This window comes from Onychostoma macrolepis, chromosome 14, assembly GCF_012432095.1.
Source record: "Onychostoma macrolepis isolate SWU-2019 chromosome 14, ASM1243209v1, whole genome shotgun sequence".
NCBI classification, from domain to species: domain Eukaryota; kingdom Metazoa; phylum Chordata; class Actinopteri; order Cypriniformes; family Cyprinidae; genus Onychostoma; species Onychostoma macrolepis.
The window spans coordinates 7,282,130-7,308,247 of NC_081168.1; the positions used below are offsets into that span (position 1 = coordinate 7,282,130).

At 37.8% G+C, this 26,118-nt stretch overlaps 1 protein-coding gene across 1 annotated transcript in view; it reads right to left on the reverse strand.

Moving 5' to 3' along the window:
- The window catches only part of fat1b (FAT atypical cadherin 1b), a 40,662-nt gene extending 21,653 nt beyond the window's left edge, over positions 1-19,009 (reverse strand). Inside the window, 12 exon segments of the mRNA XM_058798779.1 lie at positions 66-695; positions 698-4,123; positions 4,304-4,514; positions 4,608-4,880; positions 7,008-7,147; positions 7,387-7,452; positions 8,473-8,683; positions 9,111-9,425; positions 10,395-10,456; positions 11,338-11,652; positions 13,781-17,066; positions 18,943-19,009. Coding sequence (XP_058654762.1) covers positions 66-695; positions 698-4,123; positions 4,304-4,514; positions 4,608-4,880; positions 7,008-7,147; positions 7,387-7,452; positions 8,473-8,683; positions 9,111-9,425; positions 10,395-10,456; positions 11,338-11,652; positions 13,781-17,042 — 8,911 coding nt within the window. The 5' untranslated portion in view covers positions 17,043-17,066; positions 18,943-19,009.
- Between the last annotated feature and the right edge of the window lie 7,109 nt (positions 19,010-26,118).

Here is a 26,118-nt window from a genome sequence, read left to right on the forward strand (position 1 = left end):
ATTTATGGTCATCTCTTCAATCTTATGAATCTCACTGGTTTCTCTTAGTAGCACGGACAGTGTACCTGTGATAAAGCAGCTGAACCTCCTGTTGACCTCCTCACTGTCAGAATCGGTATAGCTAAGAATAGTAACAACAGTGCCTGGTGTGGATTCATCTTCTCTCACAGTGCCTTTAAAAACTGCTTCAGTAAATAACGGAGGGTTGTCATTTGTGTCCACAACTGTCACTTCTACAACAGTAGTGCCTGTCATCTGTAGCCCTTGGGCTCGGTCTGTGGCCAGCACTGTGATTCGATATCGGTCTGTCTTTTCTCTGTCTATCTCGTTGAGGGTGGTTATCCAGCCCGATTCACTGTCCACTGCAAACATCTCCAGAACGTCAGACCGCTCCTGGATTTCATGCAGAGTATAAGTGACCTGACCATTCAGCCAGGAATCCAGATCGGTTGCCTTGACCTGCACTAAAGAAGTCCCTTTCGGTAGGTTTTCAACAATATATGACTGGTAGGGGTAGGACTCAAATTGTGGGCTATTATCATTGACATCCTTGAGATGGATACTCACATCTATAATTGAGACAATTTCCATGCTATATTCAGCATCTCTGACCTGCACTGCAAGCTGATACCGTTTAATAGTTTCATAGTCTAGTCTTTTTGTGAGTGTAAGCTTTCCAGTACTGCTGTCAATAGAAAGACATCATCTTTGTTACTCTCAGGAGTGTTCCCGCCAACAAGGCTGTAGATCACAGGCCGCTCATTCTCGGTTTGGAAGATATCCATCTCACTTCCGACAGCCAGGTCTTCTGAAAGCTCCAGCCACAGTGACGGCTTTGCAAACTTTGGGATTGATGTTTCAGGGGGGACTATTCTAATTGAAACTGGAATAACAGATTGCCTTGGTGGGCTTCCAGAATCTTTAGCCTTCACAAGTAAGGAATAGAGGCCATTTTCCAGCCCAATTAGACTCTCCTTTGTGACAATTGCACCATTAAATGGATGAATTTCAAAGTGCCCTATATCAGAGTCAATAGTGTAAATGATATCAGCATTGTTTCCGTCATCTTCATCTACTGCAGATGTTTTGATCACTGTTGTACCACTGGAAGCATCTCCTGGCACAGTAACTTTATATTCTGAAAGCCTGAATTTGGGTGAATTGTCATTCACGTCAGAGAGAGTAACAATAACAGTACAAAAGCTTAATCGATCACCACCATCTTTAGCCATTAAACTGATGCTAATTGTTTTCTCCTCTGGTTTTTCTCTGTCAAAACTCTCTACTGTGTGAATCCGGCCATCATTGTTGATGGTAAATTTATCCCTGGCGATATCATTTACGATGAAGAATGTCAACTGTCCATATATCCCTGGGTCTTTGTCAATGGCTTCAACTTGTCCAACCAACGTACCAACTGGAGAGTTCTCAGCGAGCTCAATAACATACTCATCCTGGGTAAATGATGGGCTGTGGCTGTTCTCGCCCATCATATAGATGTTTGCCTCAGCAGTACTTCTAAAAACACCATCAGTTACTGAAAGAATTAAGCTGTAGAAGTGCTCAAGAGACTTTTGGCTGAAGTTGGCAATCACAATTTCTCCACTTGACGCATCAATGGCAAAGATATTGTTGTCATTTCCAGACAAAATAGCATACTCAAGCTGACTGGTTCCATGGCTGTCAGCATCATATGCTTTAACACAGGTCACAAGCTGCCCTGGAGAAGAAATCTTGCTTATTGTGGCATTATAAAGCTGGTGTGCAAAAACAGGCGGGTTGTCATTAAGATCTGTTACATATATGATTACTTGGACCTCAGCAGACAGCTGAAATGCTCCACGATCAAGTGCTTTTACAATAAGTTCATACTGTGATTGGGTTTCGTGGTCCAATAGTCCTGCAGTCCATATGACTCCACTCTCAACATCTATTCTGAAGTTATCTGAAGTGGCTCCATCCTTTTCATACAACTGATAAAACAATATTGCATTGCTTCCTGTGTCAGAGTCCATGGCTACCACTTGTAGCACCGAAGTTCCAATTACAACAGATTCAGAGATGCTGATGTTAAACACTGCCGCTTCGAATTTGGGCGCATTGTCATTGACGTCTTCCAATATGATATCTACAAAAACATCAGAGTTGGCCCCATTTAGAGAGTCTGTCGCCTGGATGCATAACCGATATGCAGGATGAGCCTCATAATCCAAAGGCTGGATGACTTCAATGAGTCCTGAATTGAAATCAATGTAGAACTGATTGAATGGGTTTCCCCCACAGATGCTGTAGACCGTACAAGGTCCTGCAGATTGATTGGCTTCGACTTGCAGTACAGATGTACGTACTTGCACATTCTCAGGGATTTCAATCTTGTAAAAAGGTCTTTGAAACATTGGTGTAGCTTTGTTCACCACTGAAATAACAAACTCTGCTTTTGAAAACAGTGGTGGATCACCTCCGTCTTGTGCGGTGACATTAATGACGAATGTGCCAATGCTTTTGAGCTCAAGAGGTCTCTTAAGAGAGATTTCTCCAGAAGGGCTTACCTGAAAATATTTATCATGCTCTTTCAAATGGTACATAACCTCTGCGTTTCTGCCAATATCTTTGTCCACGGTGGTCACCTTCCTGAAAACCGAACCCACAGTTTTGTCGATTGGAACAATGACATTATAGGGCTGATCTACAAAGACAGGGGTATTATCATTCACATCTTCAACGTGCACTCTCACAAGCACATGGGCGGTACCGTTTAACCTTGGTTCTTTTGTAACCTCCACAAAGATTTCGAACAAATCCTGCTCCTCACGATCAAATGGGATGCCTGTGGAGAAGAGAACTCCAGATGTGCGTCCCATTTCAAATTTGCTGTTAGGGTTGAGAATAGAATAAAACAAAGGCTCATTGACTCTATTTCCAACTACAGAGAGGATTGCCAGAGTTTTCTTCTCTGCTGAGTTTTCCTGCACATAGGCGGTGAAAATTTCCTGAGTAAACTTCAGATTGTGACCTTTATTTTCTTTAACACTGACTTTAACGGTTGCAGTGCCAGTAAAGCTTCCATCAGAGACTTGGACTGTCAGTCTGTACCTGCTCCGCAACTGTGTGGCATTTTGCACAAAAATATCACCCGAAGTTGGATCAAGCATGAATTTGTTCCCTATGTTGCCATCTACAAGTTCAAAGTGGAGTTTGGTGTCTGGCAGTGAGTCCTCATCTGTAGCCTTTACTGTTGTCACTTTAACTCCTTTGTAGGTTGGAAGGAGGAGTGTTGTCTCATATGAATCCTGAGTGAATTTTGGAGCACAGTCATTGACGTTAATGACGTATATAGTCACATTGGCAGTGTTTCGAGCAAACAAACGTGGCATTCCAGTGTCATGGACCTGAACTCGGAAGACAAACACCTTTCTCTGCTCATAATCCAGGCTGCTGAGAGTTTGAATAGCTCCGGTCCCAGAATCGATAGAAAAATAGTTATGAACAAATGGCTCCATAATCTCATAGACAAGCCTGCCGTTTGAGTGCTGATCAGCATCTGTTGCACGAACAATAAACGGAACATTCTGAGAAGTCAGAACTACACTTCTGACAATGGCTGACTCGCTGATGAAGCCAATAAATTCAGGTTGAGTGAAAACAGGAGCATTGTCATTTTCATCCTTTAGATGAATGTTTACTGTGACACTGCTTGACCTTTCAGCCATGTCTGACCCTTGCACAATCAGTTTATATGACGAAAGGGTTTCAAAGTCCAGCTTTTTCCTTGTGATGACAGCACCAGAGTTTGGATTGATGTCAAACGCGCTGTTCACATTTCCCTCTTTGATCTGATAGTAGATGGTTGATTGACTGAAGGCTGAAACTAAAGTTACAAAACTCCCAATAGGGACAGATTCACTGACTTCAGCTGATAATGAACTGAAGGGGAACTTTGGTTTGGTATTATCCGAGATAGTGACCGTGATCTTGACCGTTGTAACCACATTGAGAGGATGTTCTCCTTTATCTGCTGCTTTAATTTCCAATTCATACTGGTCTTTATATTCACGATCAAGTTCTCTTGCAACTGTTACAATGCCTGAAGACTGATCAATGTTGAAGGAATTTCCATGATTTCCTATACCATCAGAGAGAGTGAAAAGATGCATTAAGAAATATAATTGCATTGATCACCTCACTGGCAATTTATACAGCAATTCTATTATAGTATTGTATAATAATATTGTTCATTGTACATATTGTCTATTGTATAATAATACAGTGTTAATAATAGTGCAGTGTTAGCGCAGTGCTGTACCTGAATCTATGCTATAGAGGATTTCAGCATTTAGGCCTTTGTCTTTGTCCAGAGCAGTGACCTGTAACACAGATGAACCAATTGCAGCTGTCTCAAACACACGGGCGGTGTACTGAGAGCTGGTGAACCATGGTGCATTGTCATTACTGTCCTCCACGTTGATGATCACTCTCACAACATTACTCTTCACAGGCACGCCTTGATCCCTAACCTGGAATAATATGACAATGTACTGTAACAACCAGCTGCAATTTTTTTTCTAATACTTTGTATAGAGGACAAAGAAGATTGTACATGGCCTTACCATTACTGTGAGGATATGTCTGTGCATGGTTTCATGGTCCAGTTTTTCAGCGGTGTACAGAAAGCCTGTTGCAGGATCAAGACGAAACCTCTTCAGGCTGAATAAGTCTGTGCTGCTCAACAGTGTGTAGGATAATTTGTTCTCATCTTTATCTGTTGCATTTATTTCCAGTATCTTCATACCAGGCTGAGTTTCCTCTGGAATACTTATCTCATATTGGTTTTGTCCAAACTGGGGGCGGTGTTCATTTGTGTCAATAACGTGAATTATTACCTGTTTAACAAAGCACAATCCACACAGTTAAATATGGCATATATGCATTTATAATAATCTTATAAAAGCTGTATTACATTTAATTCACAAATTTCTAAAGTCTTTAAATTGCACACAGTTTACAAAAGTTTATACTTTTTTTTTTACAAGTAAAAGACCTTTTAGTTAATTATAAAAACATCCCCCTTCAGGTCTTTTTTCTGGGAAATTTCTATTGATTTTTATGAACTAAACATAAGAATAACTTTTATATTATTAGTGATATTTCAATATGAACACTTACTGGACTAAAGCAACTCCAGTTTACTTGATTATCGATACAGCATTTTTAAAATTGTAAAATAATGTGAAAATGTAAGCATCAAATATGATGCTTCAGGCTTCAGATACATTTTTCTGAATATTGTTGTCAGGCTTTACAGGGTGTCATGATCCGGTCCAGGATCGAAGTCTTGTTTAGCCCAGTCTGACATTTCCGAGCGTTTTCCTTGTGTTTGTTCCTGCCGTGTATTATCTTGGACTGTTTGTACTCCTTGTGATTCCCTGCCGCCTGCCCCTTTGATCATTGCTCTCATTTCTCGACCTTGTTTATCCTGATTGCTGCCTGCCCCGACCTCTGCCTGGAATACGACTATGTCTCTGGATTATCTGTGTTATCCCTAAAGCTGGTGATTGATCATTGTTTTGCTGACCTTGAACTAATAAAAACTGCAAATGGATCCGCTCGCCTTTGACTCCTCATTACACAGGGTTAACACACGAAGAGTTCAGATGTAAAAGCCTCTAAGTGCCATCTGAAATTTTCTTCTAAAAAGAGCATTTTTGTCAGCCTCCTATATTTATGTTCAATTATTTCAATTTAATTGCATAGAAAAACACCTATACATTGCCATTAGAATAAAATTACTGAACCTACATGTAGGAGCCTGATAAAAATGCTCATTCAAGAAGAAAATTTTAGACAGCACTTAGAGGCTTTTGCATCTGAACTCTTCATATATTAAATTATATTGTATTATATTACTTGTAGTAACCATACTGGCAGTGATATCATTTGAGAGTCAAATAGGAAAAATTCAGCTGCTTTTAAAGAAGTACTTCCATCAAAATCATAGCACATGTCCAAAATCCACATTTTAAGTTTATCATACTGTAAATACACATGTTTTTTTGGAGAATGTGTGTTTACTCAAGCAACAAGAACATAAGGGCACCCAATGCGTATTATTTGACCCGAGACACAAATTTATGAAAATCTGTAATTCACACAGACCCTGAAACTGCCCACAAGTAAGAAGCCCATTATGGGATGACAAACTGTACTGAGTGCAATCTCCTGGAGGGCATGCTCTCTGCAACAGGAGCGATGGACTGAGGGCTGAAACGGAGCTCTCTTTTAAAACATTACTCCCTCTCACATCATTCTTTGCCTCTGGGTCTGCTCACACTGATGGATGAGTCTCACACTGTGACCTGATAAGGCTGGCTGGCTTGGCTGATACATGCAGGTATCGCCCAAGGAGAGGTATGTCCACACCATGACAAAAGGACAAAGGCACCCTGTACATTATAAAGACAGCCAGAGAGCCTGAGTCCAGCCAAGTCTAATATTGCAATATGCAGGAGGAGGGTACATTCCAGCTAGTTGAGTTATCATGTTTTTGACATGAAATTGAATATGTTCTACTGAGATTAAACCTGATCTTTCGATTTGGAATGTCACGTGTACCAAGACAAAGAAATGAAATAGATACAACTAAAATCTGTATTTCTTTCTTTTTTGGGGATTTTTATTTTTTTTTAGAAACGTGATCAAGAGGTTACGATATCAAGAGTTTAGGAAAAAGCAAAATGATATGTTTGCTTTCAGATGAATTCAAATCTGTCATTATTTGTGAGGCATGTAATCTTGTTCATTTTAAATGGTTTTTGCAATTTGAGCTGTGACGGAATGTATAGGTAATACCAAGCAACAAAACAATTATCCTGTCACAATACAGATGCACGTGTATACAATCTTTGTCAAAAGCAAAAATGATTTTTCTTATCCTCCATCCATTATTCAACCACTCCAATTTTATAAATGCATGGGCAATTTCTTGGTAAGTGCCATTAAAGACAAAACACCTGAGTGCTGATAGATCTTGTTCCATCTGTTGCTTCAACAGTGAGGTTGTAATTTGACTGCCGTTTAGCATCTAGAGCGCCAGCAATGATGATTGTGCCACTCGCCCTCTCCATATCAAAGCGGCTGTCAGCGTTTCCACCTGTTCATACAAATACAGACAGCGGTCCCATTTTAATGCTGTTCACTAACAGGTGTAATTTTTGCATAATATATCATTTGCATCAGCTATTAAAGTAGCAAACATTCAAAGAAAGTAAATAATGTGCAAGATCTCTCCACAGAATACAAATTCTGAACTCTTTCTGGAAGATATGATAGGAAATAATGCAAGAGCTGCACGAAAAACAAGAAGGGATATTTCTATTTATCAGCAGATACCTGCTGTACAGTTCAGGTCATAAGCCATCTGTAGGATGTGAAAAACCTCTTTGACATGTGTGACTCCTTGTGAAGAAAGAATAGAAAAGCAGAGGAGGCAGACAAGAAGGTGGCAGAGGAAATAAAAAACATTTAGTTAGTTGAAAGCTGATTAGGGCAAAATCAAGGTTGGGTTATTGAAGATGAAATAAATATTGAACTCTAAAGAGCTGAAACATCAAGAATGACTACAGATGACTAAACATTGTATTTATTACTTTCTTTTAAAGGAGTAATTCACCCCCCAAAAATTTATTTCCATTTATTCACCCTCATGGCATTCTAATGCTGATGATGTTCTGGCTTTCAAAGATAAATGGAAAAATGTACCAATGATTTTCCCCCATGTAATTGCAGTGAATGAGGCTTTAAAACTTCAAAAAGCACCATAAAAAGTGATACATGATTTGTGTGATATGTCTTCTGAACCCATTCAAAAACATTGTGTGAGGATTAGACTGGAGTTTAAACAAAGTTAAAAGCCCAAAATAATTTACTCACCCTCATGTCATTCCAAGGCTGTATGAGATATTTTGAAGAAACCAAACAACACTGAAACTGTATGGATACAAAACAACTGACATTCTATAAAATATGTTATTTTGTTAGATGAAAGAAACTCATACAGGTTTGAAACAATATGAAGTTGAGTAAATGTCATACCTTTTCAATGAATCAATTCACAAGACTTAAATATGTTCATTATTCAGTATTGGAGTTTAACTCGTTGACTTTTTATAGCTTTTAACAGACCACTGGAGAGGAAGATTATCAGTGAATAATGGCTTCAATTTTAGCCTGCACTTAAAGCTACTGTATAACTTTAGGTTTAAAATGTAGTGCATGAGTCATATATGAACAGTTTTTATGTCCTTTTTGGATGCTTCATAGTGATTGCATGAAATAGAGAAGACCACGATACTCTTGAAAAATTCTCCTGTTGTGCTTCACTGAAGATAGAGAGTCATATGGGTTTGGAATCACATGAGTGTGAGTAGATGACAGAATATTCATTTTTGGAAATATTGTAGAGCTTTAGATTTTTACCTTTGATTCTAAACCATACTGGGGAGTCAAGTGGCTGAGCGCTGATGACTCCCACCATATGGGCCACTGGATCATTTTCCATCACAGAGAATGAGAGTGGAATCTCCTCAAACGCCAGCGGTTGTTTAGCCAGCTTAGGCTTTGGAATCCACTCAATGTGCAACCGACAGATGGACGACTTTGAAGGCCTTCCACTGTCTGATGCTTTAATCTGCAAGAGAGAAGTGAGAATGTTTTCTCTTGTTTCTTGACATAGTGTACCAACATGCCAAGAACCATTTTTTTAAGAGGATATACTGTTTTTTTTTTGTTTTTTTTTATCTGCACTTCTTTCTTCTTTTTTTTTTTAGAAATGTGATCAAGAGATTAAAAAGCAAAATGATATGTTTGCTTTCTGACGAATTAAAATCTATACTGATATACAGTTTTTTTCTTGTAAAAACTAATGATAATGGGTGATTTCTTCCACATTATTCAAACTACAATTTAATCTAATAATGAAAATTGACATTGCATTCAAAATCCACTTGGATCAAAAATACAGTATGAAGGGGCATGTGCTCATTCAGTCTGAAGCCGCAAATACACCTCTATTAAGCCTGACACCATTTGGAGACTAGGAATTGAAATAAACGTACCGTGAGAATATGATACTCTCCCGCTGAAAAAACCTCTTTGGAGAACACAAACCCAGTTGTGGGCTCAATGAAGAATTTCCCGTGCTCTTCACCCTCCTCGATTGTGTATGAGATATCAGAGGAGGGAATCTCATCTCTGTCATAAGCAATCACTCGATAAATTGGCTCCCATTCGACTGCCTCTGGTCGTTCCACCAGCTTGATTTTAAAGCTCTTTTCCAAGAACTGGGGACTGTTGTCATTTTCATCCAATACACTGACTATCACACGAACCACTGTAGACTTGGATGGGCTGCCATCATCCGAAACAGTGATCTGTTTATTAAGAAAAAAAAACAGATCTCATGCCTGAGCGCTTAAGAAACTACTGCCACAGTAAACATGATGGAGGTGTTGTGGTCCTACTCGCCCCACTCCGAGCGGTATTCGAACCACAGTCTCCGGCAGGGGAGGTGGGCGCTTTAACAAGGAGGCTAAAGGCCACAGCCCCTAGCGTCAGTCGCTAGAGCGCCTCTTGAGATCAGGGGAGTGAGGTTTTATCTGCACAGCACTTACCCGCTGGCCTCTGCTACACTCACCCCCCCTTAAACCTCACTCCCATCCGGGTGACGGCACCAGTTTAACATTGTTTTTACATTTTAAAACTCTTAATCAGACACTTTTTATTGATTACATGATTACACACTATTCACACAATAGCAAAAAAATTAATTCAGTTAATTAATTAAATTTAAATCATGAACCCCATTTTGGGAAACCTTGATTTAATATAATATTTAATGCACTTCACGCTGGTAATAACCATGAATGGAATATATTTTCTTTGTATTTTTATATCAATATGATTGAAATGATTTAAATCAAAGTGATAAATAAGTAATCTAAAATCAAAAGTAATCTAAAAGTTGTCCCATTATATTACCAAAATGTGTAATGTAATATATTATGTTACAAACTACAATTTTTGTCATGTAATTTGGAATCAGTAACGCATACCATCATGTCATTTTAAACCTGTACTGTGTCATTTGTTTTAGTGAAACACTAAATTAGAATGTCTCAAAAGTACATTTCATTCACAAATCAGACAAAGCATAGTGCACAAATGCATTGACTACTTTTTAAAATGCTTTTGTGTCCTTTTTGGAGCTTGACACATGTGGTCACTTTTTCCCTTTGTAAGGGAAAAAGGAGCATGAAAATTGTCCTTTTATGCTCTGTGGAAAATAGAAGTCATATGAACTTGTCCAAATACAATGTCATCAGTTAAAGGGTGCAGCTTACCTCAAGAAGATGCTCCGCTTGCTTTTCTCTGTCCAGTTTCCGAGATGTTGTTGTCACCAGCCCTGTGCATGACAAATGATATAGTTCAGTGTGTTTCTTCCCCTGACTGAGAAAACTTTCTATCAGTAATAAAAGATTCAAGCTGTTCTCTTGACACAGGGTCAGTCCCTAACAAAAAAGATGAATCTATCCTAGATTTTGTTTTCTCCTCAGAGAGTGTTTCCTTTATATTGAATTCCTATTGAAAAAAAAACACAAATAGAGTCATACATTAGAGTGTACTGTGCTTGCTGTTCCTTGAAACACTCTGAACGGTCACAATTCTTTCTCGGAAAAAAATTCAGTTCTAAATGTACCAACTAAGTTCAGTTTGTTCGATTGACTTTGGCAGGGAAATCCTTTGAAAAACTTTTTTACTTGCACTGTTGAGACTTTAAGCTGAGCTGACTGAGTGTGGCAAGTAATTTGGTGGAGGAGAAATCAATTGACGCGTCAAATTAATTAGCTGCATTCATTACTTGTGCTGCTCAGTGAATGTAATTAACCAGCTGGTGTGAATATCAATTATGTCTACTGTATGAAAAACTTCAAGAAAGATTTCATGTCAAAACTTATATATCACATGTGTCTTGTTTACATGTACATGTATGAACATTGACGTTATTGTTCATAAATGTTTGATTCTGATCTCCCTCAAGGGTGTGGACAAAACTCAAATGTTGCAGTTTATTAAGAAAGCTTCATCTCTATTTGTGTATATACTCAAATACAGCTTTTTTTGCATATGAAACACAAATGACTTTGTTTTAATGAACCAGACCTATAATAAAGCATATCTGGATGATTTTTAGGATCTCATCATAATAATCATGCTAAAATAAAAAATTTAACATTTTTAAAACACAAATCCATAGGCCGATTTTTATGAGAGGTATCAACTTACCTGTTTGGGAGTTAATGACAAAAAATCCCTGTGGATTTCCACTGGTTATTTTATATGAGAGATCATCGCTTGATTTTGTGTCCAGGTCAAATGCTTGGATCTGGATGATAGAGACGCCTTTTGGGGAGTTCTCAGATACAGAAGAATAGTAGACAGGCTCTGATGTCAGTGGAGCATTATCATTGACATCTTTAACCTCGATGTAGACCTCCACAAATGAGGAAAGTGGCACAATTCCTTGATCGGTAGCATAGATTGTGAGCCAGTAATGATTAGTAGTCTCACGATCGAGGATCTCTTGTGTCCTTATTATGCCTGTGACAAAGAAAAGAAGGAACATGTTGCACTACATGTTAAGCACTTGAAAAACAAAAGGCGCTTTAAATATTTAGACTGAGAAAGCACCAATGGAGCTGCCATAAAACTGTCACATGGTACTGAGAGTTTTGCATTGTAAACTCTGAAGCTAGATAAGGATGGAGCAGAAATTAACCAAAGTAGGAACAACTGACACAACTCTAATAATATTCTTTTGAAATGAAAACTGTAATCAACATAGAAGCAAAAAATGGGTCTATTATCTAGCAGGGAATTGAGAATTCATAACGCAGACATTTGCATAAAAGATTAAATGTGTAAAGGGCAGACATTGTACATAAAATATGGAGTGATTAAGGGGGTAAAGGGAGATGAGGCAGCTCTTTTTGTTCGTCTGTCTCTCGGCAGTGTCTGCTTTCACGCTGTGGGCTTTGTTCTAAAGGTAGCGGTGTGGCTTCTACAACTCCAGTAAAACTTGATAAGCTCTTTCCTCAGGGTGAAAGTGTCCAGCATCGCTCTTTGTTTTCCCCTCTTTTTCTCTCGCATGTCTTTAGATAGCACTGTGGTACAAATGCAATCAGCATTGTTTGTTAAAAATTCATGTTGTGGCCCTGAAATGTACTGGACACTTCAGTTACACTTAAAATTAATAAATTTCATTACATTAGATAAAAAAAATTAAAAAAAAAAAAAAAAAACATTTCTAAATGGTATATGCTGACACCACAGTAACACCACTCATTGTTCACTTCACTAAGCCATTTAACAGATTACTTGTAAAGTAATGCATTACAATTGTCAGGCTTGTGTTGTCGGAGCAGGGAAACGCGGAGACGAGGAATATAGTAAATAACACACTCTTTAATCAAGCGCTTTGGGAAAGAACGAACATACAACCACATTGACAATATAAGACGGAACACCGAGGAGAGGGAACACAGGACTTAAGAATACAAGGAGATTAGGAAATTAACTGCACAGGGCTGGGGACTAATTAACTAATAAACACAAAACTAGGACAGGAACGCCAAATATGGTCACAAGAGGAGGGGAAAAACACAGGACACGGAGACACAGTCTTACAACAATATAGTCAATAAAAAAGTGACTAATTGCATGACTTAGTTACCTTTTATGGAATGTAATGCATTATGTTACTTTTGCGTTTGACTTTTTGTCACCTGAGCTGGACTTGCTCATTTATTTGAAATAACATTAAAAAACCAAAAGCTATATTTTTGGCAAATGTAAAGGCCTTTCACACCAAAATTAACAGGTCTTAGGCTGAAGAAAGTGCCTTTACATCTCACTCGCAATTTCTCTCAACACAAGGACAGGAGAGATGTCAGTCAATAATGGGAAAACAAAGTTGCAGTAACTCAAAAATTTCATAGTAAGTTTAAATGTAATGTGTTACTTTACTAGTTATTTGAAAAAGTAATCTGATTACGTAACTTACGTTACTTGTAAAGCATTACCCCCAACACTGCTTGTAACTGATCTCAAGGTGATTTTTAGTGGATGTACAAAGCCAGTTCTCCTCAGGTCCTACTGTATCAGAGGAACCACAGGTACACTGTAGTTCATTACATTATCTATGAACATGTTCCAGTAACATCTGAATTCCAGAAAGTGTCCAAATATTGTTTTTTTCTTAATTTTGAACAATACCATGTTATTTTAAAGTCTATTATTTTGTCTACTATTATGTATTGCTTTAATTGTTTTACAGTGTTTATAATATAAATGACACTTGGTTTTATATTTTGCTGTGAGGCAAAGATGTTCACAGTGCAAAGCACAATATTTTAAAGGGTCCAAACACTTTGTGGGGCAATCTGTCATCAGTTAATATCAATACTGAAAAAAGAAAAATCACAATAAGTGTTTAGTAACAAGGAATCTACATACCAAATAAATGAATAATGCACTTTTGTACTTTTTACATGCTTTTTCTTAGGAACAAAGAAAATTAATTCACAAGCCTCCATTATTTGCTCATAATATTTTTTAGATGTGTTTTGTAGATTCCTTAACACTGTTTTGAATCCTTGCACTTAAAGAGCCAGGCTTAATTTTCCACAGAACAAGATATTTAAAAACGCAAGAATACTAATGAACTTACCACTGTCTTCATCAATGGTGAACACACCAAGGCCTGAACCTCCTCGTATGGAGTAGCGAACGTCTCCATCCATGCCGCTGTCCTCATCGTGAGCTGTAACTTTCATAACAGAAGTGCCAGCTGGGGCATCTTCACTCACAGCACCCCAGTCCACAAAGAATGGGAAGGACGGGCGGTACAAGTTCTCATTAACATCCACAATCTCCACATGAATGAAGCAGGATGAGGATAAAGGGTTCGGCTTGCCTCTGTCTTTGGCCTTTGCTGTCAGATTATATACTTGTCTTGTTTCGAAATCAAGAGTCTGAGAGATGTACACAGCTCCAGTCATTTTATCCACTTGAAAGCTTCCATCTTCCCCTTCTGTTAGACTGTATCTCACCTGTCCAGACAGGCCAAGGTCAGGATCGTGAGTTTCAAGCCAGAGCACCAAGGTACCCACTGCAATGTCTTCTCTGACTCTGATATGGTATTGTTGGGGTATAAATGTAGGGGCATTGTCATTCACATCCTCCAAATTAATGTATAACAATGCTGTCGATACCATTTTAGGCTCATCAGTTGCAGCGTCAAAAGCAGCCACCTTCAAAACAAACGATGGATTGGCTTCTCTGTCTAAAGGACCCATAACAGTTACAATCCCTGTTTCCCCATGTATGACGAATTTATCTGTTTTGGTAAGAAACGAGTATCTAACCATTCCATTGACCCCTAAATCTTTATCTTTCGCTTCAAGCTGAATGATATCTGTTGCCATAGCAGTGTCTTCACTTATATCCACTGAATACTCAGACTGAAGGAACTCTGGACTGTTGTCATTTATGTCTAAAATGTTAACATTTACCATGTGAGATGAGGATTTCTGCGGTAAGCCAAGGTCATAAACAGTGATGTTGAGAGTGTAGTGGTCTGTTGTTTCTCGATCAAGTGGCTCGAAAACTTTAAGCCACCCTGTGTCAGATTCTATCGTGAAGCAACTATCAAAATCTCCCCCTGAGATCACAAAAAGCAATTTCCCATTGAAGCCTGAGTCTGAATCAGCAGCTCTGAGGAGTGCTACGCTCGTCCCTACAGGAAGGTCCTCTTTAACTTCTATTACAGTTGGAGTGGACTCTATAAACCGTGGAGTGTGGCGATTAACAGAATGGATGTCTGCGAATTCATCTTCTGCTTCTTTCTGACTGTGTCGTTTAGAGCCAAAAAGCAGCAGCCCGGCTAAAGTTCTCAGAATGCCAGTCTCTGCACATTTGGAGCGGACATGTTTAAAAGCACTAACTACTGTTAGATTTAGGAACATAGGGGTACTTGATATTTCTCCATCGCTGGCAGTTATTTGCAGGCGGTGGAAAGACTGTTTCGCCACGTCGCCATCCCTCAGTGACTTTTTAAGTGTCAGCACCCCTGAGCTGGAATCCAATTCGAAAAGATTCATGTTATTACCACTGTCAATTCTGTACTGCACTACGCCAAGATCATCAGCGTCGATAGCAGACACCACTATTATTTGTTCACCGACCCCTAGAGATCTTGGCACAGTAACATCACAATCGATATTCTCAAAGTGTGGCTTATTATCGTTCAGGTTTGTGAGAGTGATTGAAACAACAGTCTCTGCCTCGAGGCGGAAAGGGGAGCCCCAGTCTGATGCCCGAATCCTTAGGGAGAATTTGCTCGGCATCGTCTCGTAATCTAGATCCTTTGTGGTGCTTATGACACCGGTGAAATAATCCACTACAAAAGGCTGTTTGTTTACATTGACAATACTGTAGGTGACATAGCCATTTTCGCCATCGTCTTTGTCGGTAGCACTGACTGTCAAGACACTGGTCCCTGTGGGCACGTGTTCAGCTATACTGGCTTCATAATTAGACTTTTGAAACACTGGGGCATTGTTGTTCTCATCGCTTATACTGACAACCACCTTGGCCACTGCTCGTCTGTCACTCGTAACAACATCAAATTCATATTGACTGACACTTTCTGCTTTTATAGGTGCCACGGTGGTGATAAGGCCCGTGTTTGGATTAATGACGAATTGATTCTCATGTTGTTGTATCTTAAATCGTAACAAGTAATTAATCTTTGAATGTTTCTGTACAGTTTTGACCATAACAACAGGAGAGTGAGGAGGCGCAAACTCACTAAGAGTAACTCTATAGACGCTCTTCTCAAATCTAGGAGTTTCTGTGTATGCGCTGGGCGATTTCACCCTCACAACTATCGCTGAGGAAAACTTTGGAGGATTTCCCTTATCTTTGGCCTGCAATGTAAGATTGTACCCAAAGCTATATCCCTCCCATTCCACTTCTTTAATGGCCTTGACTTTGTATTCTTTGCTCCCAGGGTTTGTTCTGAAGGCCTTGAACTGCTGGAGCGGATCTCCAGCTACGATGCTTAAAGAGGCAATCTCGCCGTTCTGCCCTTCATCGGCGTCCTCCACAGTCACATACGCATAAGTGGGATCCCTGGTTGCGTTCCACGGAGTTAAGGGGACAGCTGTGATGACAGGTGCATGTTCATTGGCCTGCAGCACATGCACCTTTAGCTTTGCCGTGCTACTGCTGCTGCTACTCCCATAGAGCTTCAGACCTCTGTCCACAGCCAACACATCAATCTCATAAAGAGCCACCTCAGAGTAATCCAGCTTGCCTGTCAGAGTTATAACCCCGCTAGTAGGATGAATGGAGAACATGTCAGTCCACTCTTTGAAGCTGAAATAGTACTCTCCATTGGTGCCTGTGTCAGCGTCTGTGGCAAAAACTCTGCCTATGCTTGTTCTGATGGCTGAGTTTTCGGGTACAAAAAAAAGGTATGTAGTCGGTGAGAAAAGAGGTCTGAGATCATTCGTGTCCAGAACTTGCACTTTAACTTGTGTTTGTGTTTCAGCACCAGTATGTCTTTCAATAGCATTTACAGTCAGTAGATAGTGGTCTTTTACTTCCCTATTAAGAGTGGCAGAATTCCCTCCTTTGGTTCTTATTCTCAGGAAACAGAATTTACCCAAAACATACTTCTCAGCTTTGAATAAATGATCATGGTCCCCGGAGTCTATTACGTACCAAATGTCCCAAGACTGGTTCATCATAAAAATACCCATTTTTATGGGGCATTCGACAAAGGTTTTTGCTGCTGAATTTTCATATATCATTACATTGTAAAGTGGATGAGTAAACTGAAAAGATAATGCATCTTCCATTTGCTGGGCGCCTAAGCAAGTCCACATAAACAGCACTAAAAGACAACTATTCCAGGATTTACCCATTGTGACAGGTGATTACAGAGCCAACTGAAAAAACAGGTAGAAGAAAATACTGTAAATATGACAAAGAAATCACAGTAATGCATCATTTCAACACTCATGTCAAACGATTTTGCTCTATAAAGCCAACTATTTCATATTTGATATGTGATTTTGTACTTTTTTAGCAATTTAAAGGCCTTTTAGTATAATACTAAAAATGTCCCCCTTTAGGTCATCATATGTGTGTCTTTTTGCTGTGAAATCTACTGATTTTATATGATATTATCATTACAGTAATTTTTATATTGTTAATAATATTTCAAGATGAACATATATTTGACTGAAGCAACTTGGATTTACTTGATTAGCAATACATCATTTCTCATTTAAAAAATCATGTTAAAATGTCAGTATCAAATATGATACATACATCAGGCTTTGAGTTACATTTATTTGTAATCATTATTGTACTGCATTGCATTTAAATGTTTTGACCCTACAATAAAACTACAGAGCTTGATCATAAGGCTAAGCATTTAAATATCATCTTACAAAGACAAATTATTGGGAAATATAGAGTGACAACTGATATTTAAATGCATTTTATGAAATTAGCCTGCTACACTGTTATAATGATCTCACTGATTTCATTAAAAATTCATTGCTCTTCGAGACGTTACAAACTATCAGAATTTCATCTAGGGCTATATCTATATCCTATAATCATATGTATGAACCAAAAAAGCAAAAGAAAATCATCAAATATGATACTCACACACACACACAAACACATAATCAAAAAGTTCAATTAACTGTTCCATTAAAAAGTAGACAAATCTATTATCAAATCATTATTTCAGGGTTAATATAGTAAATACATATAATCTAGAACAAATACTTAAGTCTGTTTTGTAAATTGCAGCATTAAGAAAACATGTCTGAAATTGCATACTTTCGGAGCATGTAGGTCACTGATTTCAACTATGAACTTTTTGATGAAGTACAAGTTACGAGGATTTTGGTGGTGACTATGGTGTAACACTTGAGCCAAAGTGAGCTTCCGGAAACAGTTCTCTCCCATTTTTATTTTCCCGCTTCTCCTCAGTACATGGCCTCATGGGATGGCAAAGTGTATAGGTTGCACACTTCACAATCTCAGAGTTTTTACATACTATTTCAGGAATTAGTTTTAAAACAATTTTCACACAGAAATTGTGAAATTTCACAAATTTCATTTACAAATTTTGAAGTAGAAAAACCGAAAAAAATATTTTCTTGTAAAGCGTACTTCAATCTTTGTTTTTATTTAGGCTACAACTTTTTTTTAAATAATTTTTCAGTGAATTTGGACATCCCTCTCATTTTCTTAACAGAAGTGTAAAATCTACTTAAGATAATAAAATAGGCTATTTAAACTCATTTATTTATATATTTGATTGACTGATTGATTGAATTGAACCCCCCTCGGGGTGAGACCCATGTATTCTGTAATAAATATTAAAACTGATTAGATGCAGTTTAGATAGATATTTTATTAGATAAAATGAGGAAAATGCACTGGTATTTTAATAACAACTGTATTGTATTTGAAAGTTAATCCGGGTGCTTTGCTCGTGTACAAGAGTTCGTTAAATTCATTGATTATTGGTAAACTAAGCAGACCGACAGTTGTCCGACTGCATGCACGGAAAGACTCCGTTCAAGTTTGTTCTTACAAGCTCGTTGTTAATGTAAATGCACACGTCTCAGCTCATGGTCATCTTTATGTAGAGATCGCGATTTGTACAGACATTCATCGCGACAGCAGATTAAATTACAGTACCCAGTATTATACAAAAGAAAGGAGCAAATGTGACTAACTTTACCTGTATCATAACTATACCTGTTTTTGAGAACAAAAGTGGCTTTAGTTTTTACTTACCCTCGCTGCAATAGAATATTTGTATAAATTAAGAAGTAATCCACACATAGCTCTCTCAGATATTTCCCAGAAGAAGCTGCGGTGTAAACTCCGCGCGAGCCGGAGAGCGCTCGTGTTTCTGTGGATCATTACCGCTCCTCAGAGGACAGTCTGTCTGGATCAGCCTCTGTGATGTCATCGCTGTCAGAACTTAGTTGTATGGACTGTTATGGAAAAATATGTGATAGAAAAACATGTAAGTAAAACGTCGATAAGATTGAGATAATAATTCGACTACGTGAGATCATTTAAACACAGCTGATGTTAGTTAGGCTATATATGAATAGCCTACAGTAAGTGGAAATTGACAGTTAGTCTCCTTGCCTGCATGTCCACCATATGAAGCTTGTTGGTTTTATGCAGCTGCATGGTACTGTAGCTTTAGCAAACCTTTTTTTTTTTTTTTTTTTATCACAGAATTACACTTAGCCTATTTTCATATACCCACTGTTATGATTCTTTTATGCTTGATCAATTGTTACAGATTTTACATGACAATCATATCCAGTTTATTTTCAGTTCTACTGAAATACAGTGCTTTAAATCAGTACTAGCAAAATTAAGCTGTGTGAATGTGTTTATTGAACAGTTCTTGTCTGTTTGGGGAAATAGATTGGTGTTCTAATGGCATTAAGGAGCATTTGAATTGTGTAGAGTGGTTCTCAAAGGAAATAAAATGGGGGGAAGGCTATTTGCACTTTCCTAATAACTTCACATCATCTTTTCCATCACATCTTGCCTATGGGAATTAGCCTGTGTTCCTGAGTTATTTAGAATGAAATACCAAAATGCACCTCTATGTTCATTGGAACATAATGTACCACAGTAAATTCCAGTTATCCTGTATTAAAAGAACGTTAGATAGATCTAGCAATAAGAAAACCTAAACTTGCATACCTGTTAGTACAGCACTTTTTTGGACACAGTATATTTACAGAATTGTTTATCCTTCCAGACTGGTGTAGTTTTTAAGATCCATTCAATAATTTACTGCCAGATTTTCTCCTTAATGAAAAACAACCGAACGCAAACCCTGTAGCTGGCATAGTTTCAGCTTTGACTGTATTGGCACTTGCTTCACATCAAGATGATACACACAGCGTGGAAGCTGTAAGCGTCGCATTGATTGTTTCATGAGTGGGAGGATATATATTGGATAAGCCTGTGAGCAAAACGCTTTTGCTTTTCCATCTCGCTCTAACATGTTATTTGCATTCATCTCCAGCGAGAGACTTCAAAGAAGCACTCTGCTGTTTTGAGACAATATGTGTTATTGAGCATCTCTGTTCAATCTATGTCCTCTCATGATGCCGGCGATGATCTGTCCCTGTACAGTGTTAGACACAAAAGGAGAGATAAACACAACACAGAGCCAAGGAAGAACCCATATTGCATCAATATCTTTATTTCCCTACCAGGATTACTTGAGAAGTCTATAAGGATGCAAAAAATGAAATGAATCAGTGGGAAGATTGTGTACGGACATCAGTAATTAGACATGCAGAACAATCTGTGCAATATATTTACATAACAATCTCGTAACTATAAGAACATAAAGAAGTATGGAAGTATAGCTGAACGATATTGCCAATTAAATTCAGACAGGGGGGAAAAAAACTGTGGCATTACCAGTAATTTGAACTATTTTAATGGAACATTTCCTATCTTTTGTGCACCAGACAGATCATTTTTCCCTTTATGTGGACATATAATGCGCTGAAGCATTTACTGAATCCAAAAATCCAAAATTCCTAATACTATACCAGACATCTTTCAAACTTTCACTGAGAATACAATGCAGGATGCAATGCTGTTTAGCCAGTGAATGTGTGAATCTTGGCCAGTGAAAATAGCACTGTTGCCATCTCATGTGTGACAGTCCAAGACGAACAGATGAACAGCTCTGACTTCTCTCTTCTCCCTTATAGCTCTGGTCACAGAACCTGGAAACATAATCTTAGAGGAATAGTTCATCCAAAAATTCTAATTTGCTGAAAATGTACTCACCTTCAGGTCATCCAAGATGTACAGTAGGTGAGTTTGTTTCTTAAAAGATTTGGAGAAATTTAGCATTGCATCACTTGCTCACCAGTGGATCCTCTGCAGTGAATGGGTGCCGTCAGAATAAGAGTCCAAACAGCTGATAAAAACATCACAGTAATCCACACAACTCCAGTCCATCAGTTAACATCTTGTAAAGTGAAAAACTTTGTAAGAAACAAATTCATCATTTGTAATTTCCATCACTTCTGATCAAAATACAAGTCCATAATCCATAACAATGCTTCCTCCAGTGACAAAAAACCTTCCCCTGTTTTTCTCACATCAGAAATCACCAACATACATGTTTTGAACTGTCTTGGATTGTCTACGCTTGTAAATAATGCTTAATCTGTGCATATTTTACTCTTGATTTATGCAAGATTTTTTTTCACTAGAGAAAGCAATGGATAGGGGACTTTAGGATTTTAGCCAGAATTGGCACTCATTCACTGCCATTGGTGATCCATTGGTAAGCGAGTGATGCAATGCTAAATTTCTCTAAATCTGTTTTGATGAAGACACCTTGCATGGCCTGAGGGTGAGTACATTTTTATTTTTGAGTGAACTATTCCTTTTAAAAGTAACATTTTAAAATCATAGATTGTAATTTTATCTCTAGCATGTTGTTACTTGTGCATACAAACGAATGTGGATGTAATTGTAACAACAGATGATGCAGAATTTTGACTTTAAACTTGTCTTCTGAACTTTTTTTGTTTTTCCTGTTGTTTCAGAGCTGTGTAATTTATGTGGCCATAAATAGACTCAATTGTTTTTCACCAGAGGTGGAAAAGATGTGTCAAATGTGGGTGACGATGGGTGTTTTCAGCAGTTTTCCATGCTTGTAGGTTTTAGAACTTGTAATGATAAAGCATTTGGTTAAATAGCTCCTTAAAGTGTACCATTTCAATAAGTCATTATGTATTGTAATCCATAGATTAGTGTGATATTTTAAGATTTAAACTCTGATGAGCTAAGATATACAATCTATACAGTTGCAGACATAAAATAGCAGAATACATATAAAAATAGATGCTATGAAAGGACTCCATCATGGACTGAATCATGACTCAGACAATTCAGTAGGGAAAAAAAGATGCATTCAATAGATTACACTTATCTTTAATAGAAAAAACTGGATCATGGCTCAGTTAAAAAAGAAAGACACTTTGGCATGGATAGAAACCATTTATGTTTTTTATAGGTTTAAATCCAGTTGACATTGATTCAGAAAGCATGAATCATCCTCAGATTAGTCACACTCAAGGATTAATTAGTGGGATTTTCATATCGCTGGTAAAAGCATCATACACTGCCACTTATTTCAGAAACTGTGTGTGGAGATATGGACCAGACGGTTTTAATTCTGAGCTTTAATACAAGCCGCCATCGAGTATAGCTGTTGGGCTTTCTAGTATTTAATTTATTGTAAACTCTTGGGAGGTTGGTTGGACTCTGTACCTGGTATGTGTGGCACACCTGCACAGCACAGATTAGAGAAGATTTATCTGGGGGTCGAAAAAGAACCTGTTTGCCATTGATTTGTGGTCAATCTATCATTTAATCTTGCTGACTGCAGCTGCCATTGCTGCTGCCTCTTAGGTAAGGAAGGTGTCTCTCTTCTCCCCACTCAGGAATGGGAAATTTTGTATGGCCTTAGGCATATTTCTGAATGATGCACCATTAGAATGATTCTAAACATCTTGCCTGTTTACAGAATGTCGGTCACTGTAATGTGTTCACCACAAATGTACCTGGAATGATATTTCTGGGATTATGTCCAGAGTGGGGCGAAATCCAAAATTAAAGAACTGGCTTCCTTTCAATTAAATTGTGAATGTAAATTAAATTGGCCACAAAGGAAGTTGGATTGGAATTTGAATTAGAAAGATTCTATATATCCAACCATCCATCCATTCATTAAATTTGTAGACGCTTTAAACAATTGACTTTAAACTTTTGAGTAAGATTTGTCAAGCCAAAAGTCTTTGTAGTTACATTTCAGTTCATTTTAATTCTTCTTCTTTGCATTCATCATTCAACTCATCCATTATGAGTGTCTTTTACTTCAATTTACTTTAATTTGGACATCATGGACACATTATTTCATTCTGTATTCATTGTATGCACTAATACTACTTCTCTAATTTAATATAGTGTAACAAAATAAGGCAATTAATACATAAAACAGTGAGTTGCTGGATGTATGATGGCCAGAAAATAGGCTAAATCTACATTATGAACATGACTCTGATGAGATATTAACCTCACACATAGCATGATTTATGAGTTGTTACTTCCAAATACAAGGACATCATTGCATAACACAAAATTAGCTTTTCAAGCTTAATTACAAAATATGTGTTTGTGTTTAGGTAATTAATCAAAAAATGATTTACAGTGAAGTCAGGTTTTAAGTATAGATTAATAAGCTCCTAAATATGAAACAGATTGAGGTGACAAGGTAAAGCTGGCATTATAAATTAAATCTGTGCACATAAAGGACAAACAGATCCAGTGAGTCAAAACAATGAAGTTAATTTAAGTCCCTGTTTCAATCATAAACAGCTTTGAAGTGTCTTGACCAACAGCATCCCCTTCTCTCAGTTCAGGAGAGTTTCGTTGTTATAAACTCCCTGATCTGATAAACTTGGAAATAGGTAACCATCAACCTAAACTATCAGGCCTGAAGCATGTACTCCATCAAAGATGTCAACACAAATTTGTCCTTGAACAGGTCTATTAGTCATGCGCAATTAAACAAGCAACGGTGGGGATCTGTTAAGTAATCACATCATAAGACATTCCCCTCGACTGCCAGCTCTTCACTCACAGCTGTCATGCCAACTGAGCGATGTTCTAGTGCACAGTCCTTACTAATCACTCGCAACAAATCACTCATCTTATTCAACTGGAGATGAATCAATGCACTTGGACAACATATTTAGAAAGGGGACTCTTTGCAATGCTTGTGTGTAGAAATACACTGTAAAAATGTTAGATTGAGTACGCAATGCTAAAAAATACAAAGATTTACTGGATTTTATTTATTTATATATTTTTTTGTAATACTTTAAGTATATTTTGGTTTATTGGTTTTCTGAATCTGATTTAGTCCCATGCACCGGGCATGAATAATTCATGTGGTTGCATATGATTTTGTATGCACTGATGTTGATTTTCGTCACTTTTACTGGCATCAGGAGAGTTTGTTCCTAATTATCAGTCTGTGAGAGGCTCTTGAAGGTATTTTATGAGTGTCTTTAGCCTCATTAGTGTTCATGTGGTGAGTGTTCCTGTGATGTTGTCATTATTTTAAGACAACAAGTATTTTTATTCCCATGACGCGTATACTTCTCATTGAAAAGATGGTGAACAATTTGAACAGAAATCCTTTGAAGATGTAATTAAAATATTTTTTTACAGTAACTGAATCTAACTAATCAAGGCATATTTTAAGTAAAGTCAACTTGGCAGCATTTTAAGGCCACTTAAAGGAATAATCTACCCAAAAATAATACTCACCCTCAGGCCATTCAAGATGTAGATGAGTCTGTTCTTCATTGGAAAAGGTGGATCAATGGACCGATGGATCCTCTGCAGTGAATGGGTGTCATCACAATGAGAGTTCAAACAACTGATAAAAACATTACAATAAGTGAGTGGTTCCAGTCCATCAATTAATGTCTTGCAAAGTAAAAAAATATATATATTTTTCTCTTCTGGTTCAGAAGAATTGACTTTCACTGGAGAAAGCAATATTATGGATAGAGGATTCGTATTTTACAATTTGAATTGACAAATGTTTTGTTGGATTTGTTTCTTATAAACTCACAACTTTTCACTTCGCAAATTGATGGACTGCAGTCATGTTGTGGATTATTGTGATGGTTTTATCAGCTGTTTGGACTCTCACTCTGACGGCACCCATTCACTGCAGAGGATCCATTGGTTAGCAAGGGATGTAATGCTAAATTTCTCCAAATCTGTTCTGATAAAGAAACAAACTCATCTAGCTCTTGGATCCTTTTGGGGTAAACTAGTCCTTGAAGAAGTTTGCTTAAAATAAGTAAATAAATAAATGTTATTTGATTTTTTTTTATAAAACTTTTGGATGACTTCTAGGTCATCTTGGCCTACAATATTCAACAAGTGAATCATGAATTATGCACCCGACCTAAGGAAAAGTACTGATATCATCTCTTAAAAACGTAAAAATGGAAAAGCTTTGCATAGCCTGTGTGCTCCTGTTAAGGAATAACAATATAGTTCAGTGCATTTGGAGTCACTGAAACTCTGGATTCAGCTGCTGTCTTGTGGACTTCAATGGTGAATGCCACAGCTGCTATGCCAAATGGAGACTCAATCACACGGGCACTGGGGCTTAACCTGCAGTTTTCTCTATTTCCACAGCCTTGCTCTCTCCGCCATCTATACGACCCGACTCCTGCCGAAAGTTATTCATCACCCTGTCACCTGCTACAGTCTGACCCGCTGCCCAACTGAACCACTCCTAATGGACCATCATATTCGCCTGACTTCGTTCTATTTAGCATGGAGCACAACTCTGCAAGAGCTCAGTCAGAGATGATATGCCGCATGAAGATGGATTTGTGGGCTCAGCCATGCCTACCCTCAGTTGTATCTACTCAGCACTAAGATGACAGTAAACATATACATGATTTGAGTGGAATGTGAATGAAATTGAATGAAGCAAGTTATGGTGAAAGAAATGCAAGCTATATGATTTATGCAGACTAACCTGCAAAAAAAACATTTGGGATCAAAAGGAATTTAAAGACAATGTGTGGACTGCAGATAAATGTTTTCAGGTTTAGATTAGCATTTTCAACTCAATTCATTTGTTTTGTTGAATTCTGTATAATTTTTTTGTATATTATTTATTTTTTTGTATATTAGATTTTTATGCTTGTTTTAATGCCTTGCACTACAATGTTTATTATGGCTCTCTGATCTGGTTGATCAATTGCGGCATTCAGTGCTTAAATATTTTTTTAATGACCGCTGAACTTTATATTGTTTTTCTGTATACACTTGTTTCCATGTATCACTCTACAGAGGATAGAGGATTCG